At 43.2% G+C, this 15,916-nt stretch overlaps 1 protein-coding gene across 1 annotated transcript in view; it reads left to right on the forward strand.

The window, feature by feature from the left end:
- The window catches only part of garem (GRB2 associated, regulator of MAPK1), a 52,955-nt gene extending 40,190 nt beyond the window's left edge, over positions 1-12,765 (forward strand). Inside the window, exons 4-6 of the mRNA XM_007887965.2 lie at positions 816-1,997; positions 5,635-5,792; positions 11,355-12,765. Of these exons, the coding sequence (XP_007886156.1) occupies positions 816-1,997; positions 5,635-5,792; positions 11,355-12,285 (2,271 nt within the window). The 3' untranslated portion in view covers positions 12,286-12,765. The remainder of the gene's footprint in view (positions 1-815; positions 1,998-5,634; positions 5,793-11,354) is intronic.
- Positions 12,766-15,916: the final 3,151 nt, after the last annotated feature.

Below are 15,916 nucleotides of genomic sequence, written 5' to 3' on the forward strand. Positions count from 1 at the left end.
TGTATTTTTAGATGTAGAAGATGTTGGTAAAACTAGCCTTCTTTAATTTTTTTCTAACCACAAAAATGGATGCTCTTTTGGAGATGAAACAGTAAGATTTAGTCTGCTGGTTTGATCCTATGTGATATCCTTGCAATGGCCTTTTTGGTTTTGGAAGGTGAGTTGATTACAGTGTCTTCACACATTTCCTAGCTTTATTTTTGTTTGTCTGAAATCTTTCCAAGGAACTCATAACAACATAGAGCACTAGGTAGCTGTGAATATGGTGTACTTTTAGTGCAACCAGTCTCTTCCCCCTCTCCTCCCTCCCCCAAACTATTTGCTGCTTCTGGTGAGTTTATAAATGTAAAATCTGCGGTTACAACTTTAACAATTTCAGCAAGTAATAGGAAACATGCATGTACAGGCTGTTTAAATATGCATGCACACAAGGATTGTTTGGTATTTCACACTTGTGGTAATCCCGTGTGTTCATGTACATGAAATACCACACATGACCATTGGCCAGTTAGAAAACCCAGTTCTAAGTATGTCAAAATAAAATAAGTTTTGTATTTTGTCATCACTTAGAAATTGCTGTAATAGATGTGAAGGTATTTATTTCATGGGTGACTGTAAATGTCCCAACTTTCCATTAAATTCAGATTCCTTGGCATGAAATTGTTTGGTTGTGAAATTGTGTCAGATTGGATTTTTGTGTGGTGCCACTCAACTTGGTAAATTGTCTTGACTGGAATCTTCAAAACCATTGGAGACGTTGACTTTAAATGTAATCTTTTTTGATATGGTTCACAAAAACCCTCTTTTCTTCCTAGGTAGCGTCAGGGGAATGCAATGAAGACACAGAGGTGTACAACATCACTCTCAGCACTGGGGATGAGCTTACTCTCATGGGACAAGCAGAAATCCTTTATGCAAAAACATCAAAGGAAAAGTCGAGACTTAACACTATCTTTAAAAAAATTGGGAAATTGAACTCGATCAACAAGTTGGGACGAGGCAAGATGCCCTGCCTAATATGTATGAATCACAGGACCAATGAAAGCATTAGTCTTCCTTTCCAATGCAAAGGTCGATTCAGCACACGCAGCCCCCTGGAAATACAGATGCAGGAGGGTGAACATACTATTCGTAACATTGTTGAAAAGACTAGATTACCAGTGAATGTTACGGTGCCGTCCGCCCCCCCACGAAATCCCTATGATCTACACCTCATCCGGGAGGGCCATCGCTACAAGTTTGTTAATATCCAAACTAAAACTGTTGTGGTGTGCTGTTTACTTCGGAATAACAAAATGATTCCAATGCATTTTCCGCTTCATTTAGTTGTGCCAAAGTTTACCCTCCCTGAAGGCCTCATTCAAGGAGAGACATGGTACGAGAGCACAATTCAGTCCTGGTTCAACATTTGCCAGGAACAGTTTGATATTGATGAATATTCACGAGCTGTTCGGGACGTGAAGACTGATTGGAGTGAAGATTGTAAGAGCCCAAAGAGAAACAGATGTACTGGGCACAGTCACATTCCAAACTCCCTTAGTTATGCTCGTGAAGAACTTACACAGTCTTTCCATCGACTTTCAGTATGTGTTTATGGTAACAATTTGCACGGCAATAGTGAAGTGAATCTCCATGGCTGTAGAGATCCTAGCAGTGAGTGGACCCTTTTTTCTCATGAAACCCTTACATTACAGGACTCCGGAGACAGTGCGAGTGATTATCTCTTGCCTGAAGTAACTGAAGAATCTGCTGGAACCCAGTCACGTTCAGATCTTCCTTATGAAGAACTCTGGTTAGATCAGGGAACCTGGAGACGATATGGGCAAGATCTTTACTGTTCTTCAGGAGAGAGAATGAAATCTGGTTGTCAGAAAGGTTCCATCCACTCCAAATGCGCCGTATCTTCGACCCTTTCTACTCAAGGTTCTTTGTCCACAGTTAAATCGCCATCTGATATTTCTCTACCTCCGCCACCAGTGCCTCCAAAGTCTGAAGCTGTGAGTAATTGAAACTTGCTAATATGCTTATATAAGTGTTGAAGGTAACATTTTTAAAAACTTGATAAATCTTGTCAATGTTGCAGTGGCAAAACCTGCTGTAGTACATGTTTTTCCACTGAAATTTGAAATGCCCTTGATGGTTACTTTCCCACAGCGCTTCCTTGTTAGGATGTCTGCATGAACTTGGCTGCTTTTACTAGAACATTTCGCAGAATTTTGGCTTGTAAATTAACCATGTGTTCTTTCTAAATGGTAGGAAAAGTATCAACATCTAAAAAGTTTTAAAATTACCTAAAGTACACTCATTTTGTAAATTAAATGTTGCTAGATTTTGCCCTTATTTTAATTTTTTGTATTTGGATTTAATTTTGTATTTCTTAATTTCATAACATCATTTTGATTTGCTGTTCAAATTGATTGAAACGCATACATACCCAGATGTTGAGGTAGAGTAAACAAATTATGTTAAAAGGCAATTAGATGGATGCTTAAAAATTAGGAATATTAATGGATATTGGGGAGGGAACAGGCGAGTAGGATTAGATTAGGTGGCTCATGTGGAGGAAAAACATGAGTGCAGACTTTACAGGTTGAATAGCTGTAACATTCTATAATTCGATAATACACGGAAAATCAACAAATGCAGTGGTGTAACCAATGTGGTTCATTAATGAAAGATTTAAAATTCAGAGAATTTGTCTATCTTTTCAGTTAGACAAATAATTTAATGTGTTTACGAAGAATTATGTTGATCAGTGGGTTTGAAAAGCTCAGTAACTGCTTTAAGTGCTTGTTTTATTATTATTTTGTTCTGGGCAATCTAAAGATTGTCCAGTTTTGTTTTTACCTTCTAGAGCATATGTATTTTAAATCTATAGATGGAGCATTTTGATACTCTGATTGGCTGAAACGTGTAAGATACTGGCTCAAATATGAGTTCTAGCAGGAAATGCAGAGCAAATGACGGGCATATTCATTCCTTCAGAGAAAATTAATATCCAGAGCTGTTAGCCTAGCTTGTGTTTGCCATCTACTGCTTGAGTTTAGGATCTGCAGTTTCAGGAGTTTGAAGCTGATTTGTTTTGGAATAATACGGATGTCCTTCCAAAAACATAAGAGGGGAACATGGGGAGGAATGAAAACACTAAATATTTTACACTAGAGTTGTACAGTATGCTAAAGCTTAGAGAAGAGATAGGAGTCAGCTTTCCTCGGACACATGTGTATGACAACCTTGTAGGTGTCTGCTCTTGGATTCCTTTTTATCTTTGTAGTACTTTCTCTATTTTTACCACCTTCTCATCTATCCTTCTTCGTACCATCTATTCCCCCCCATTCTGACCCCTCTCTATCTCCTTCACTCTCCAGAAATCTACTGTAGTTGCTTCTCAAATCTACTCATACAAAAAGGCCTGACTTTTGGCTCGTACTAACTTTTCCATGTTTGTTTTCACTGAAGTGCTTGCACTACATGGTTATTTCTAAAAAGAAAGTGGAGATTTGAAACCTTTGATCTTGTGTTTTTTGTTGTGACGTATTTGCTATTCTCAGTGATCTCTTCATATTGTATAGAACAATTGCTCTCCTGTTTACTTACAACAACCCCCCACCCCGAAACTAGGTGATTAGAAGTTGCCCTTCATCTGAAGTGATAAGATACTAAAGTGCTAGACCTTGTAACTTAGTGATTACAGTCACAAATTGATATTCCAATGAGGTATCTCAAATGCTCTTTTTGTCCAGGTCTTAAATGTTTCTAATTTCCCTCTTTCTTTCCCAAGACTCAACCAGACAAACTACTTCTCAGGCGAGAGAGGGAAGCAATTTGCTTCCAGTCCTTGACAATTCTGTTTTCTCACCAACTTGCTAGAAGCAGTTTAGAAAGCACATCTATATATACCAGGTACTTTCTGGTCCGACTCTGGGACTGTGCTGACGTTGTTGGTATCGGTTGCGGTTGCATGGGAAAACTAAATTGACCATGGTGTTCTCCAAATTAAGGAGGGGAAAACCAGTCAAGGTTCTTGTTTCTGGTCACTTTACAGTCCCCTCTAATAGGCCCGTGTGTGGCATCCAGGTGAGGAGAGGGCAGATACAGCGGTGAAGCTCTCTAGTCAAGTGGCCTGCCAATATTCACGACCAAGCTTTGTACATGAACATTGGCCACTTTTACTGGAGGGTAACTAGTGCCCAATAAGAATAGGCCAGACCAGTGGTAGAGAGAATTATGGCAGTGAGGAGAAACTTGGAAAAAGTTGGTGGACTGAATTTTGCAGAGTGACGTGCTTCCTCTCTTTGTACATACATAGCAGTAATTCCATATATAGTATAGAGATTGTTTAGATTTACGTATCAGGCGTCAGGATACAAATCTATCGGATGCAATCTGATCTCTTTTTTTTAAAAAATCTTCGCCCCCCCCCATTCTAAAACTATGCCTAATGTCATTCTTGATAAGTAAGTAATAATCCCTCCAAAACAAAACAATAATAAATTGGTCATTTTTAATCTACGACTGTTTGTGGGACAAAGCTGTGCGCAATTGGCTACTACTTTCGCCCACAAAAATATACAGTCAATTCACTTTACACTATATTCTGTGAAGTGTAAGTGTAATTCTTTGAGACGTCTAGAAGACGTGAAAAGTGCTATATCAAATGCAAGGATTATTATTAAGTTAGTGATCTGAAAAGGGCTGCAGACTCTCATCTGTGTATCATCAATTGGAGAACATCAAACAAAATTAGGCCCTTTATTAGTATGTACTCACTGTTGCAATTGTTTTTTTTTGGCCATGATAAGCTTGTTATCTTCACTTGACTTTAAATGGAGGTTTAAATTAAGGTGACATATATGTAACCTTCTTCCACAGGAAACTTAAGTTGATTAGGTTCTGTCAGAAGTACTGTAAATTCCCGAGAATCCCCAAGCCTAGAATATTGAAAGGTTTAGCTGATTTTTCAGTTATAATAACCCTTTAGAATCCCTAGTTCTTATTTTGTCGTGTGGCTAAATGACTTTCTCTAAATGTCTCTGCATTCCAATCAGACCCATTTGCAGATGGGCAAACTACATCAAGCCACTGGCAATGATGATTTGAAAATACCCTCTAAGAATCCAATAGAGTAGTCCAGGGATGACTTCCTGTGGGAGAAGCATCTGCCTATGTTTGGTTCTTTCTCGTTTTACCTGCTGATGTGAACCCACATTGAAGCTTGTGTATTGGTGATCTCATGCTGTATTGTTACTCAGCTGTACTTTGTTCCAAAGTATTTGAAGTCGAGCAGTTTATGGACTCAAAATGCATCGATGTGAAACTATTTTACGGAATACTTCATTTGCTGACTGAAGGTATAAAGTACTTTGAGAAAGTTGTGCAATCATGAGTAATGAGAAAGCGTGTGATTTAGTACACATATATATAATGGAAAATTTGGCAGTTTCAGCTTCAGTTAGACATTTCTCTACAGTGGTAATAGTGCCACAGATTTCTCTACAATGTCAAGCTGCTCAAAATGTCTTTTATTTAATGTTGCTATTTATTTTTATCAGTGTTTAATTTAGTCTGTAACATCTTCTACATTTTGAAAATACATAAACGTTAAGCATTTATTCAGTGTGTGTTTCTTTTCAGGTAAAGGAAGAATGCAGGCTTCTGAATACCCCGCCAGTGCCCCCACGGAATACCAAACCATCATCACTTAGTCCCTCCATTCCTCCTCGACAAATACGCCAGCAGGCGCGTTCTCCTAGTCCCACTCTATCTTATTATTCTTCTGGATTGCATAACATGTAAGGAACTAGTACCCGGTGTATTTTGCCATCTAGCAACTTGACAGCGTTTCATAATATTTTCTCATCTTTGGGCAAGGGGTTTGAAAGCTGACTGAGTGGGGGCTGGGAGAGAAAGTATTTCAAAATATATTCAAGATCATATGATCTAATATGGAGCTTACTTTGTGAACTACAGTAATGTGATTGCATCCTCCCTTCCACATGAGAGTAATTTCCTGTTTCTAAGCTTTGAACTTGGAAAAACAAGCAAGTTTGAAAGGTTACAGATTTCAGTCAATGCAATTTGAGGGATTTATGTGGGGAAAAGTACGGCAGTGTTATTTAGTGTACAAGTAAGCTTATGTGAATAAAACGTTAATCTGTCTAATGGTTTGTTTAAAACATTACTCATTATTCTAAACACAAAAAAGCTCCGCTTATCAAACTCTTTTGAGAATGTACTGTGACAACAACAACAACAAGATTCCATTTATAGAGCGCCTTTCACGTCGGGAGGACGTCCCAAGGCGCTGTACAGTTGGGTCAGGACCCGTGCAGGGGGGAAATGGTCAGGGTGAGGGGAGGAAGGGAGGGAGCAAGGCGAAGGCACTGGGGGATAGAGTTCCAGAGCCTGGGGGCTGAGAGGCTGAAGGCCCGGCCACCGATGGTAGGGTGGTTGGGGCGGGGGATGTGGAGCAGACCGGAGCCAGAGGAACGGAGGGTACGGGCAGGTAGGTAGGGGGATAGTAGGTCGGAGAGGTAGGAGGGAGCGAGGCCGTGAATGGCCTTGTAGGTGAGGATGAGGATCTTGAATTCGATCCTCTGGGGGATGGGGAGCCAGTGGAGGCGAGCGAGGGTGGGAGTGATGTGGTCCCGAAGCCTGGTGCGGGACAGTACACGAGCTGCAGAGTTCTGAATGACCTGCAGCTTGTGGAGGGAGGTGGCGGGAAGGCCGGCGAGGAGAGAGTTCCCATAGTCCAGCCTTGAGGTGATGAAGGCGTGGACCAGAGTTTCAGCAGCGTGAGGGGTGAGGTAGTGCCGTAGTCTGGCGACATTCCGGAGGTGATGGAAGGCGGTGCCAGTTGTGGCGCGGATAAGAGGGAGAAAGGACAACTCAGGGTCGAACAGAACGCCGAGGTTCCTGACTGGCTTTGAGAGGTGGAGAGTGCAGCCTTGGATGCTGATGGTGTCAGCGCCTGAGGTGCGGAGGCGCTGACGTGAGCCAATCAGGAGGGCCTCAGTTTTACGCACGTTGAGCTGAAGAAAGTTGTCTCTCGTCCAGGACTCGATGTCGGACAGGCAGCTGTCAGGACATCGGTGGTCGTGGAGTTGAGGGTAGAGGAGGAAAGGTAGAGTTGGGTGTCATCCGCATACATGTGGAAGTTAACCCCATGTCTGCGGATGATGTCACCAAGGGGGAGCATATAGAGGGTGAAGAGGAGGGGACCGAGGACAGAGCCCTGAGGGACACCGCACGAGACAGTGCGGGGTGGAGGAAAAGCCATTCGTGGTAACAAAGTGAAGACGGTGGGAGAGGTACGACCTAAACCACTCAAGGACAGGGCCTTGAAGGTTGAGGTGGGAGGACAAGCGGTGGAGGAGGATAGCATGGTCGACCGTATCGAATGCTGCCGATAGGTCGAGGAGGACGAGGAGGCAGAGGGAGCCCTGGTCACAGATGGTCAGGATGTCATTGGTGACCTTGACCAGGGCAGTTTCTGTGCTATGGGCAGCACGGAAACCCGACTGAAGGGGTTCGAATAATGAATGGGTGGAGAGGAAAGAGCGCAGCTGGGAGGCGACAACTCGTTCCAGGACCTTGGACAGGAAGGGGAGGTTGGAGATGGGCCGGTAGCTTGATAGCTGCGACGCATCAAGGGAGGTGGGAGTGATGGTGGCAGTTTTTAAGGGAATGGGAACAGAGCCAGAGGAGAGGGACAGGTTGACGATGTCTGTGATATGTGGGGCAAGGAGGTGGAGCTGGGAGATAAGGAGTGGAGTGGGGATGGGGTCAAGGGAGCAGGTGGTGGGTTTCAGGGATAGGATGAGTTTGGTGACAGAGGGTGGGGAAACGGGTACGAAAGTGTGTAGGGGAGGATGGGTAGGAGTCGGAGTGTGGGAGGGAGGGGGTGGGTGGATGTTGGAGGTGTAGTGACCGCGGAGCGAATTCCCTTGATTTTGGATTCAAGGAAATCCAGCATCTCCTCGCAGTGAAGGTTGGAGGAGATGACCTGCGCGGGTTGGTGGGGGGGACGGAGGAGTCTGGATGTGGTAGAAAACAGTAGCCTGGGGTTGTTCTTCGCTTCCAGGATTATCCTGGAGTAGAAGGACGACTTGGCCGAGGCTAGAGTGGAGCGGTAGATTTTGAGGAGGTCCAGCCAGATTCGTCGGTGGATCGTTAGGCCAGATTTGACGTAGGTGCGTTCAGCGGCCCGCACCTGGCGGAGGGGGGTGGAGGTGGTGAAGGAGATGAAGTGGTGGTCGGAGACAGCCGTGTCGGTGATAGTGACATCCGAGACACTGAGGCCCCGGGTGATCACCAAGTCGAGTGGGTGGCCGTGACTGTGAGTGGGGGAGTTGATGTGGAGGGAGAGGTTGAGCGAGGAGAGCAGGGAAGAGAAGTCCGAGGAGATGGAGCAGGAGGGGGTGAAGTGCAGGTTGAAGTCGCCCAGGATGATGAGGCGATCAGAGCAGAGGCAGAGAGATGTAAGGAGTGTCGAAATATCGGAGATGAAGGTGGGAGAGCTTTTAGGGGGCCGGTAGAGGAGGAGGATTTTGAGCGAGACGAAGGAGGGGTGGGAGAGGGTGAGGTGCTCGAAAGAGGGAAAGAGCGAGAGGAGTAGGGGGATAGGGCAAGTGGTGTCCTTGAGATAAGGGCTACACCACCGCCACGGCGGTTGGGGCGAGGGATGTGGGGGGAGGTATAGCCGGGTGGTGTGGCCTCCGTGAGGGGGAAGGTGTCGCCTGGGGTGAGCCAGGTTTCCGTTAAGGCCATGGTGTCAACCCTCTCATCAAGGATGAGATCGTTGATGACCAGGGCTTTGTTACAGAGGGAGCGGACATTTTGTAGTCCGATGTGGAGGGAGCGGTTGACAGAAGGGTGTGTGGGAGGGGAGGGGGGTCCAGGTTGTGAAGCAGAGGTGTGGGGAATGGGGATAAGGGAGGAGAGGTTGGCTCCCCGGGTCTGTGTCCGGGTTGGCTGGCGAGTGCGGTGGGGAATGGGGCAGTTGGTGTGGCTGCTGCTGGACAGCCAACGCCGAGTGACATCATCCTGTGAAATAAAATCTGAACCTAATTGCTTAAATATACTGCATTATCCAGACTACTGTTGACGGTTCTTTTACATTGAATTGAATTTCAGTGTTTTTTTTGTAAGTTTTTTTTAAAAAAGTGAGACGAGTTTCAGGTACTTTTCTCTCTTTTGTTGATGATCTCCACATTGCAGCCCACCAATGGCTAGGACAGTGTATAACCTGCCCCCAGGTCAATGCTACTGTAATGCTGGAGAGGAAAAGAAAGAAGTTCACAGTTTGCCTCAATTTTTCCTTCCTACGTGTAGGCAGCTCTTGGCCTGTTTTACGACAACCCCACATGGAAGCATGGCTGAGATCAAGTTTCACCTGTGGAAAATTCTCTTCATAATCCTACACATGTAGCACAGTATATTGAGGTACAAGAGTGCTGTGTTACTAACTAACATATTGTTAAGGACCATTAGTCTTTTTTTAATCCCCCAAATAAAAAACGTTTTTTCTTCCCCACTGGTCTATTTTTGGTATCAAGAAACAAAACAGTTGGAGGGCAGGAAAATTTGTGATAGATGGGGGTAGGAAAGATGGATGAAGGAAAGACACAGTCAAAGAGGTAGGTCTTGAAACAGACTTTGAAGGAGGTGAGGGAAGGAGTGAGTTGAAGGGACTCCAGGATGGAGTTCTAGAAAGTGGGGGCAGTTAGACTGTAAACCTGGCCGCCGATAGTGGGGTTGGATAGGGCGGGGAACATGATGCTGATGCCTGCTGAGTGGAGGAAGCAGGCGGGTTTGAGAAGGTTGCAAGGATAGGTTGGAGCAAGAACGTACAAGGGTTTAAAGGTGAAAAACAAGGAATTAGACTTAGCTTCTTGAGTCTTTAAAAGATCCAGTTGTGTATGTGCGCAAAACCACAAACATACATGCTTACAGTGTTTAATGTGCACAACTTGCATATGTGCACAACTCAGTGCTTGGGTATACTTTGAAACAGGTGGGTGCACACCATCCTGAATAGTGAAAATAAATCTCTTATTTGGGGTTTTGCCAATCAAATTAAGGAGAGAATAATTTTTTATTGATGGATTTTCACCAAAAACAAAGGGCAGATATTTTACTGTGAAAATTTATTTTTTTAAAAATGGTGTTTACCTATTGTTACCTTCCAAAACATAAAAGCAGGTTTAGAAGAAAGGGACTGTTTCAGTTGCTGTCACTATAAGGGAAAGGCTCACCTCAGTAAGAATCCCTATGTAACTATTCCTGCAGGTGAGACCAAAAACTAAGGGGTATGTATTTTCGTACACAAAATTAATGAGTGCAAGGGTGGAGAGTGGGTAATATTTCTCATTCGGTCTGGCTTCTTTAAATTGAAATATTTTGTCATTTGCTTTATGCTTTGTCATTAGAAACTGATCAGGAAGTAAGTATGGTCTCCTAGGAGCTGAGCTGATTCCAAAGTGACAGGTTGGCACCATAATGTTAGCATTAAATAAATCCTCTGTGGTGGTGTCAGTAGATAGGTTCTTGTGCCAGTGCCAGGGCACTGCTGATAACAGACCAGCTGGCAGGACATGGAGTTGCAGACTGGTCACTGGGAGCAAGGATTCTTCCCACTCAGCTCCTGTTGATCCTGCAAGCCAAAGCCCTAATGGGTAGGGTGCTCCTAGCTGGATAAGAAGCTTACCACACTGTTTTTAATGGCAAATTATGTAGTTTTATCAGCTAAACTTCAAATAGTATCCCAACACGCCTCTTGGGATCCCAAGCTGTGGCTCTTGCCAACCTGTGCCAAATACTCTCCAGAATTAAGTAAGCAAGGTTCATCTGTCTAGGGAGAGAGTGCATATTCCATTCCAAATACTGGTATTTCCATGTGTAGTGACATGCATGGAACTCTGTCTGCATAGTCTTAAGTCTGGTTCATTGATTACACCATCTTATCGGTAAAATGAATCTTTATTAATGGAAATTTGGTTCATTAACTCATTCCCTACGCTTGTTTATTTTATCAAAAGCATTGATAGCTTGTCACACCTATTTTCTTTAAATTTCATTTCCAAAATGCAGCTATTGGTACTCCAGGGTCTTTCATTAATACAGTACAGTTCACCACTACATGTTATGTTTTGTTAAACTGGTGAAATTGTCTAAATAGCTTTGTTTTTATTAATAATTGCATTTTGGGTTAAGTTCACTTTTTAAGTTGGGTGACTACTGCAAACTTGAAATGAGTTGACCCCTGACTAGTTTGATTTTGGGGAGGGAATCTGCCATACAGATAAATTACTGAACTGTTGAACAACTGAAATTATTTTCTTTAACTTTTGCAGTTTTGCCACAGAAAGCGATATACCTCCAACACATGAGCAACACGCCGCAGCTTCCTGTTACCCTTGTAACTGGATTAAACTTGGTGCTATGGACAGTGGTACTAAATCCCCCGTCAAAAGCCCCAGATTGGACGTTCTGTCAAATCGGTCATCGTGGCCAAGCCATCACTCTGGTGATGCTGAAGGTCTAGATATCGGGGAGTTTGGAGCCAAACACAGAAGTTACTACAGTTATCCTCGTCAGAAGATTCCTGGTCCAAAGAGCAATGTGCCCATACACTTTCAGTTTGTTGACTGTGAATGCAGTGAAGGCTGTGAGAAGCATACAATGAATACTTTTGGTGAGAAACAGTCCAAAGGTAGTGGCTTCAATTTTATTTTTGCCGGATGTCCCAAATCTGCTTGTTATTCATTAGACAGCAATGAGGATAAATCTTTAGCAGACAGCAATGCACAGCAAAATCAATCATGCGCCACCTTACCTGCACCTTCACTGAAACTAAGTGATGAGGAACTAGTTGACCTGGAAGCACTATGTTTGCCTTCAACTATAGATGGGGCAGAGGATGACCATCAGATGTGTTCAACAAATCTACCTGAAGACCATAATTGTGTTAAAGGTGTACGAGATATATTTTCTTATCCTTTTTCTTCTCCTCTGCACCTACAATTAGCACCACGTTCATGTGGTGATGGGTCACCCTGGGAGCCACCAGCTGACCTTTCGGGGCTTTCCATAGAAGATGTGTCAAAGTGCCTGAGATTTATCGGACTATCTGAGGATGTAGTGTCATTGTTTGTTGCTGAAAAAATTGATGGAAATTTACTTGTACAACTTACCGAAGACATACTGTCTGAGGATTTTAAACTTAGCAAACTGCAAATGAAGAAACTGTTACAGTTCATCAGTGGCTGGCGGCCAAAGATGTAGTGACTCAGAAGTGGCATGGATGGGGAGCCTCTGTCCTCGACGTACATTGTTTTGCACTAAAGCCATAACTTTTTGTACTGTAAAAAAAATTAGTGCTGTGGCAACAAACAATTTGCTTGTAAAGGTACTAATTACTGGTGACTTTTGTATGCTAATAAAACTGACATCCTACAACAGAAATGACCTTGCTTAAAAGCGAACCATGTGCATCACTTAACTATCACTGGCCGCTTGAACAAGCTGAAAGCATAGAAATCAAACTGAGTTAATCGTCTCATATTGTTTTAATTTTAATGAGAATACAGAGAAGTAATTTAACCCTCTAAGTTAAGTGTTTGTGTGATAGACAAATGTGCAGCCCAATTATACTCTTCTAACTATTGGCAATATGGACTGATGTTATAAAAGTGTTGTCATAAAAAACAGAAGATGCTGGAAATGCAAAAGATCAATCCGTATCTGAAAAATAAAAAATGTTTGCACTGCATTTTCAGCATTTCCTGCTTTATTTCTGATTTCCAGCATTTGCAGTTTCATTTTTATCTATTTAAATGTCCATTATGGTTCTGGGCTACTTTTCAGTCACTGTAATCTTGAATTATGCTCCAGGGCAACTAATGTACAAATAGACAGTGATTTTTTTTACTCCTGGGCATATTTATTTTGTCAGGACAAACCACAATGCTGATCAATAAGAAGAAGGTCTGTTTTAATTCCAGTTATTGATCTTCAGTGTGTAAATTGAACAAATTGACATTAGACCAAACTCAAAAAATACACTTCATTTAATGTAATAAATCCACTCGAGACCTATTTAAATGTTCCATAAAGAGTGATGTATTTTACTGCTTTTGTTTTGAAATCTGTATTCTTGTCTTTTTTTTCCTACCTCAACTGGTTGCTTCATGCAAGCAAGGCTTAAAGCTAGAGCTAAGAATGTGGTTTATAATACAATACATCATTTTCTTTTCAACAACTATCTTTTTCTGAACTATCTCCTCACCCACCACCTCCCTTACTAAGAATGCAGGAGCATTCCTGCAGTACCTCAAATAAAGCTGTTCTCTTTGACAATGCAAAGCAACAGTAGAAACGCCACTACAAGCACTTGGCTAATTCAAGAATATTTTTACCCATATAATGTGGATTCGTTTGAGTGCAGATTGAACCAGCAACCTGAAGATTTTCTAGCAATTATTTTCCTACACTCTCTTCCTTTGTTTGACATACAACCTCACCTCGGTGCAGCGCTCAGAAGCTATCCTGCATTCAGGGTGTTATCAAAATGCAAGTTGTGTTTTTTTGTGTGAGACTTAGCAAAGGCTCATCAACCACAATATAAACTGCTTCTTTACAGTTCCACTAATTGCATGTAATTGATCTGATTGTAAAAAAATGAAGGATGAGTTGATCTAAAAGCATGACAGAAAATGTGCATAGTTACGGGGCCAATCCTGGAGATAATGCAACTGATTTCAGGTGCTTTGTTGTGGGACAAATGGCAGAAAGGACAACACAACAACAAGATTGCATTTATAGAGCGCCTTTCACGTCGGGAGGACGTCCCAAGGTGCTGGACAGTTGGGTCGGGACCCGAGCAGGGGGGAAATGGTCGGTGAGGGGAGGGAAGGGAGGGAGCGAGGAGGGGGTAGAGAGTCGAGAGGGGAGGTGAAGGCACGGTTGAAGAGAAAGGTCTTGAGACCGGCCTTGAAGGAGGAAAGGAGGAAGCAAGGCAAAGGCAATGGGGGATGGAGTTCCAGAGCCTAGGGGCTGAGAGGCTGATGGTAGGGCGGTTAGGGTAGGATATGTGCAGCAGACCGGAGTCAGAGGAATGGAGGGTACGGGCAGGTACATGGGGGGATAGTAGGTCGGAGAGGTAGGAGGGTGCAAGGCCGTGAATGGCCTTGTAAGTGAGGATGAGGATCTTGAATTCGATCCTCTGGGGGGGATGGGGAGCCTGTGGGTGACATGTTCAATTACAGCTCAGAAAAATTGTTGATTCAGTTCCTACTTCGATTGGTCTCTGCCTTTTCAATTCTCTTTGCACAAAGCACAAAGTTTCAGTCTCAGGGAGGGTGCAGTTTGCTGGTTGTTTGCATTATACAGATGATTATATCCAATGGAACATTCGAACAATTTCACATATTTGGCTGTTTTTCCCATACTGTATGCAGATGACACACAACTGTACCTCTCTGCCTCCACCCTTGACTCCAGGCCACTGCAGACATAACCTGGGTGTCAGGTTCGACCCACAACTGTATTCCTTTTCCATATCTGATCCCTGACCAGGACTGCCATTCTCCACTCCCGCCACATTGCCCACCTCCGACCGTACCTTAACCTGGATGCAGCCAGAACATTCATCGATGCGTTCATTACCTCCCGATTGGATTTCTCAAATGTCCTCTATGCCTGTCTCTTCAGCTCCACCATGCACAGGATCCAACTGATCCAAAACTTTGCCACCCACATACTTACCCGTACTAAACGCTGTTCATCTATTCTTCCGGCTTGCCTCTTCCTTCCTCATTTTCAGTTTGCCAAGATCTTCCTATTCGCGTGTGCTTATTGACACCGCCCCATCCCCCTGGCTCGGAATCGAGCTCCGTCATTGTCAAGCGCTCTGGGATGCTATATAAATGTGAGTTGTTGTTGAATGCAGTTTGTGACACGAGATGTTACCAACTGATCTTTATTGGGGCCTCAGCTTCTCACCAAACAGCAAAATCACCTGGCTAAGGAATACAGAGTTGTGCATTCAAATTTGCAGTTGACACAAGGTTAGGAGGCACAGCAAATTGTGTAGGTGGGAGCAGAAAGTTACTGAAGGACATAAACAGATTAAGTAACTGGGCAAAACTGTGGCAGATGGAGTTCAATATGGGAAAGTGTGAGGTCATCCATTATGCATCCAAGAAAGACAAACCGGAATAGGTTCTTCATGATGACGAACTGGGAACTGTGGAGGAGAAAAGGGATTTGGGTGTCCATGTACATAAACCTCTAAAAACTAGTCCACAGGTATAGACAGTTATCCAAAGGCTAATGGGATATTGGCCTTTATTTCAAGGGGCTGAAAATGAAAGCTGAGGAAATGATGCTTCAGTTGTACAGAGCCTTGGTCAAAATCCATCGGCACAACAGCATTTAGTTTTGAGCACTGCACCTCAGGAAAGATAGATTGGCCATGGATGGGTACAAACCAGAGGGTTGATGGGTGATCAACCTGAGGTGTTTAAAATGAAAAACTGTCCTGGAAAATGTGGGCATCGACCCCGCTACCTCTCACATGCTAAGCGAAAACATTTCTCTTCAAATCAATGCCATCTGAGCCCTTCTCAATCTCACATCAGCCTCAGCCTCTTCCACAGATCAGGTTATGTTGCTTACTTTATACTGATTTTGTCTGATTCAACACTTATATACCATTTGCTCGTGTCATGTGATGATGATCTCATGATAGTTTCTTATTTATTTTTGGTTAACACCACAAATATTGCAGCATCGTTTTTAATGTTGGAAATACAGTGGTATTGTCCAGCCCATCAATAGAAAACCTAAAAGTGAATTACTGTAATCAAGTAACAAATGTCACAAAAAACTTTGTAACAGCAATACAAACAAGAAA

This window comes from Callorhinchus milii, unplaced genomic scaffold (assembly GCF_018977255.1).
Source record: "Callorhinchus milii isolate IMCB2004 unplaced genomic scaffold, IMCB_Cmil_1.0 Scaffold2, whole genome shotgun sequence".
Taxonomy (NCBI): domain Eukaryota; kingdom Metazoa; phylum Chordata; class Chondrichthyes; order Chimaeriformes; family Callorhinchidae; genus Callorhinchus; species Callorhinchus milii.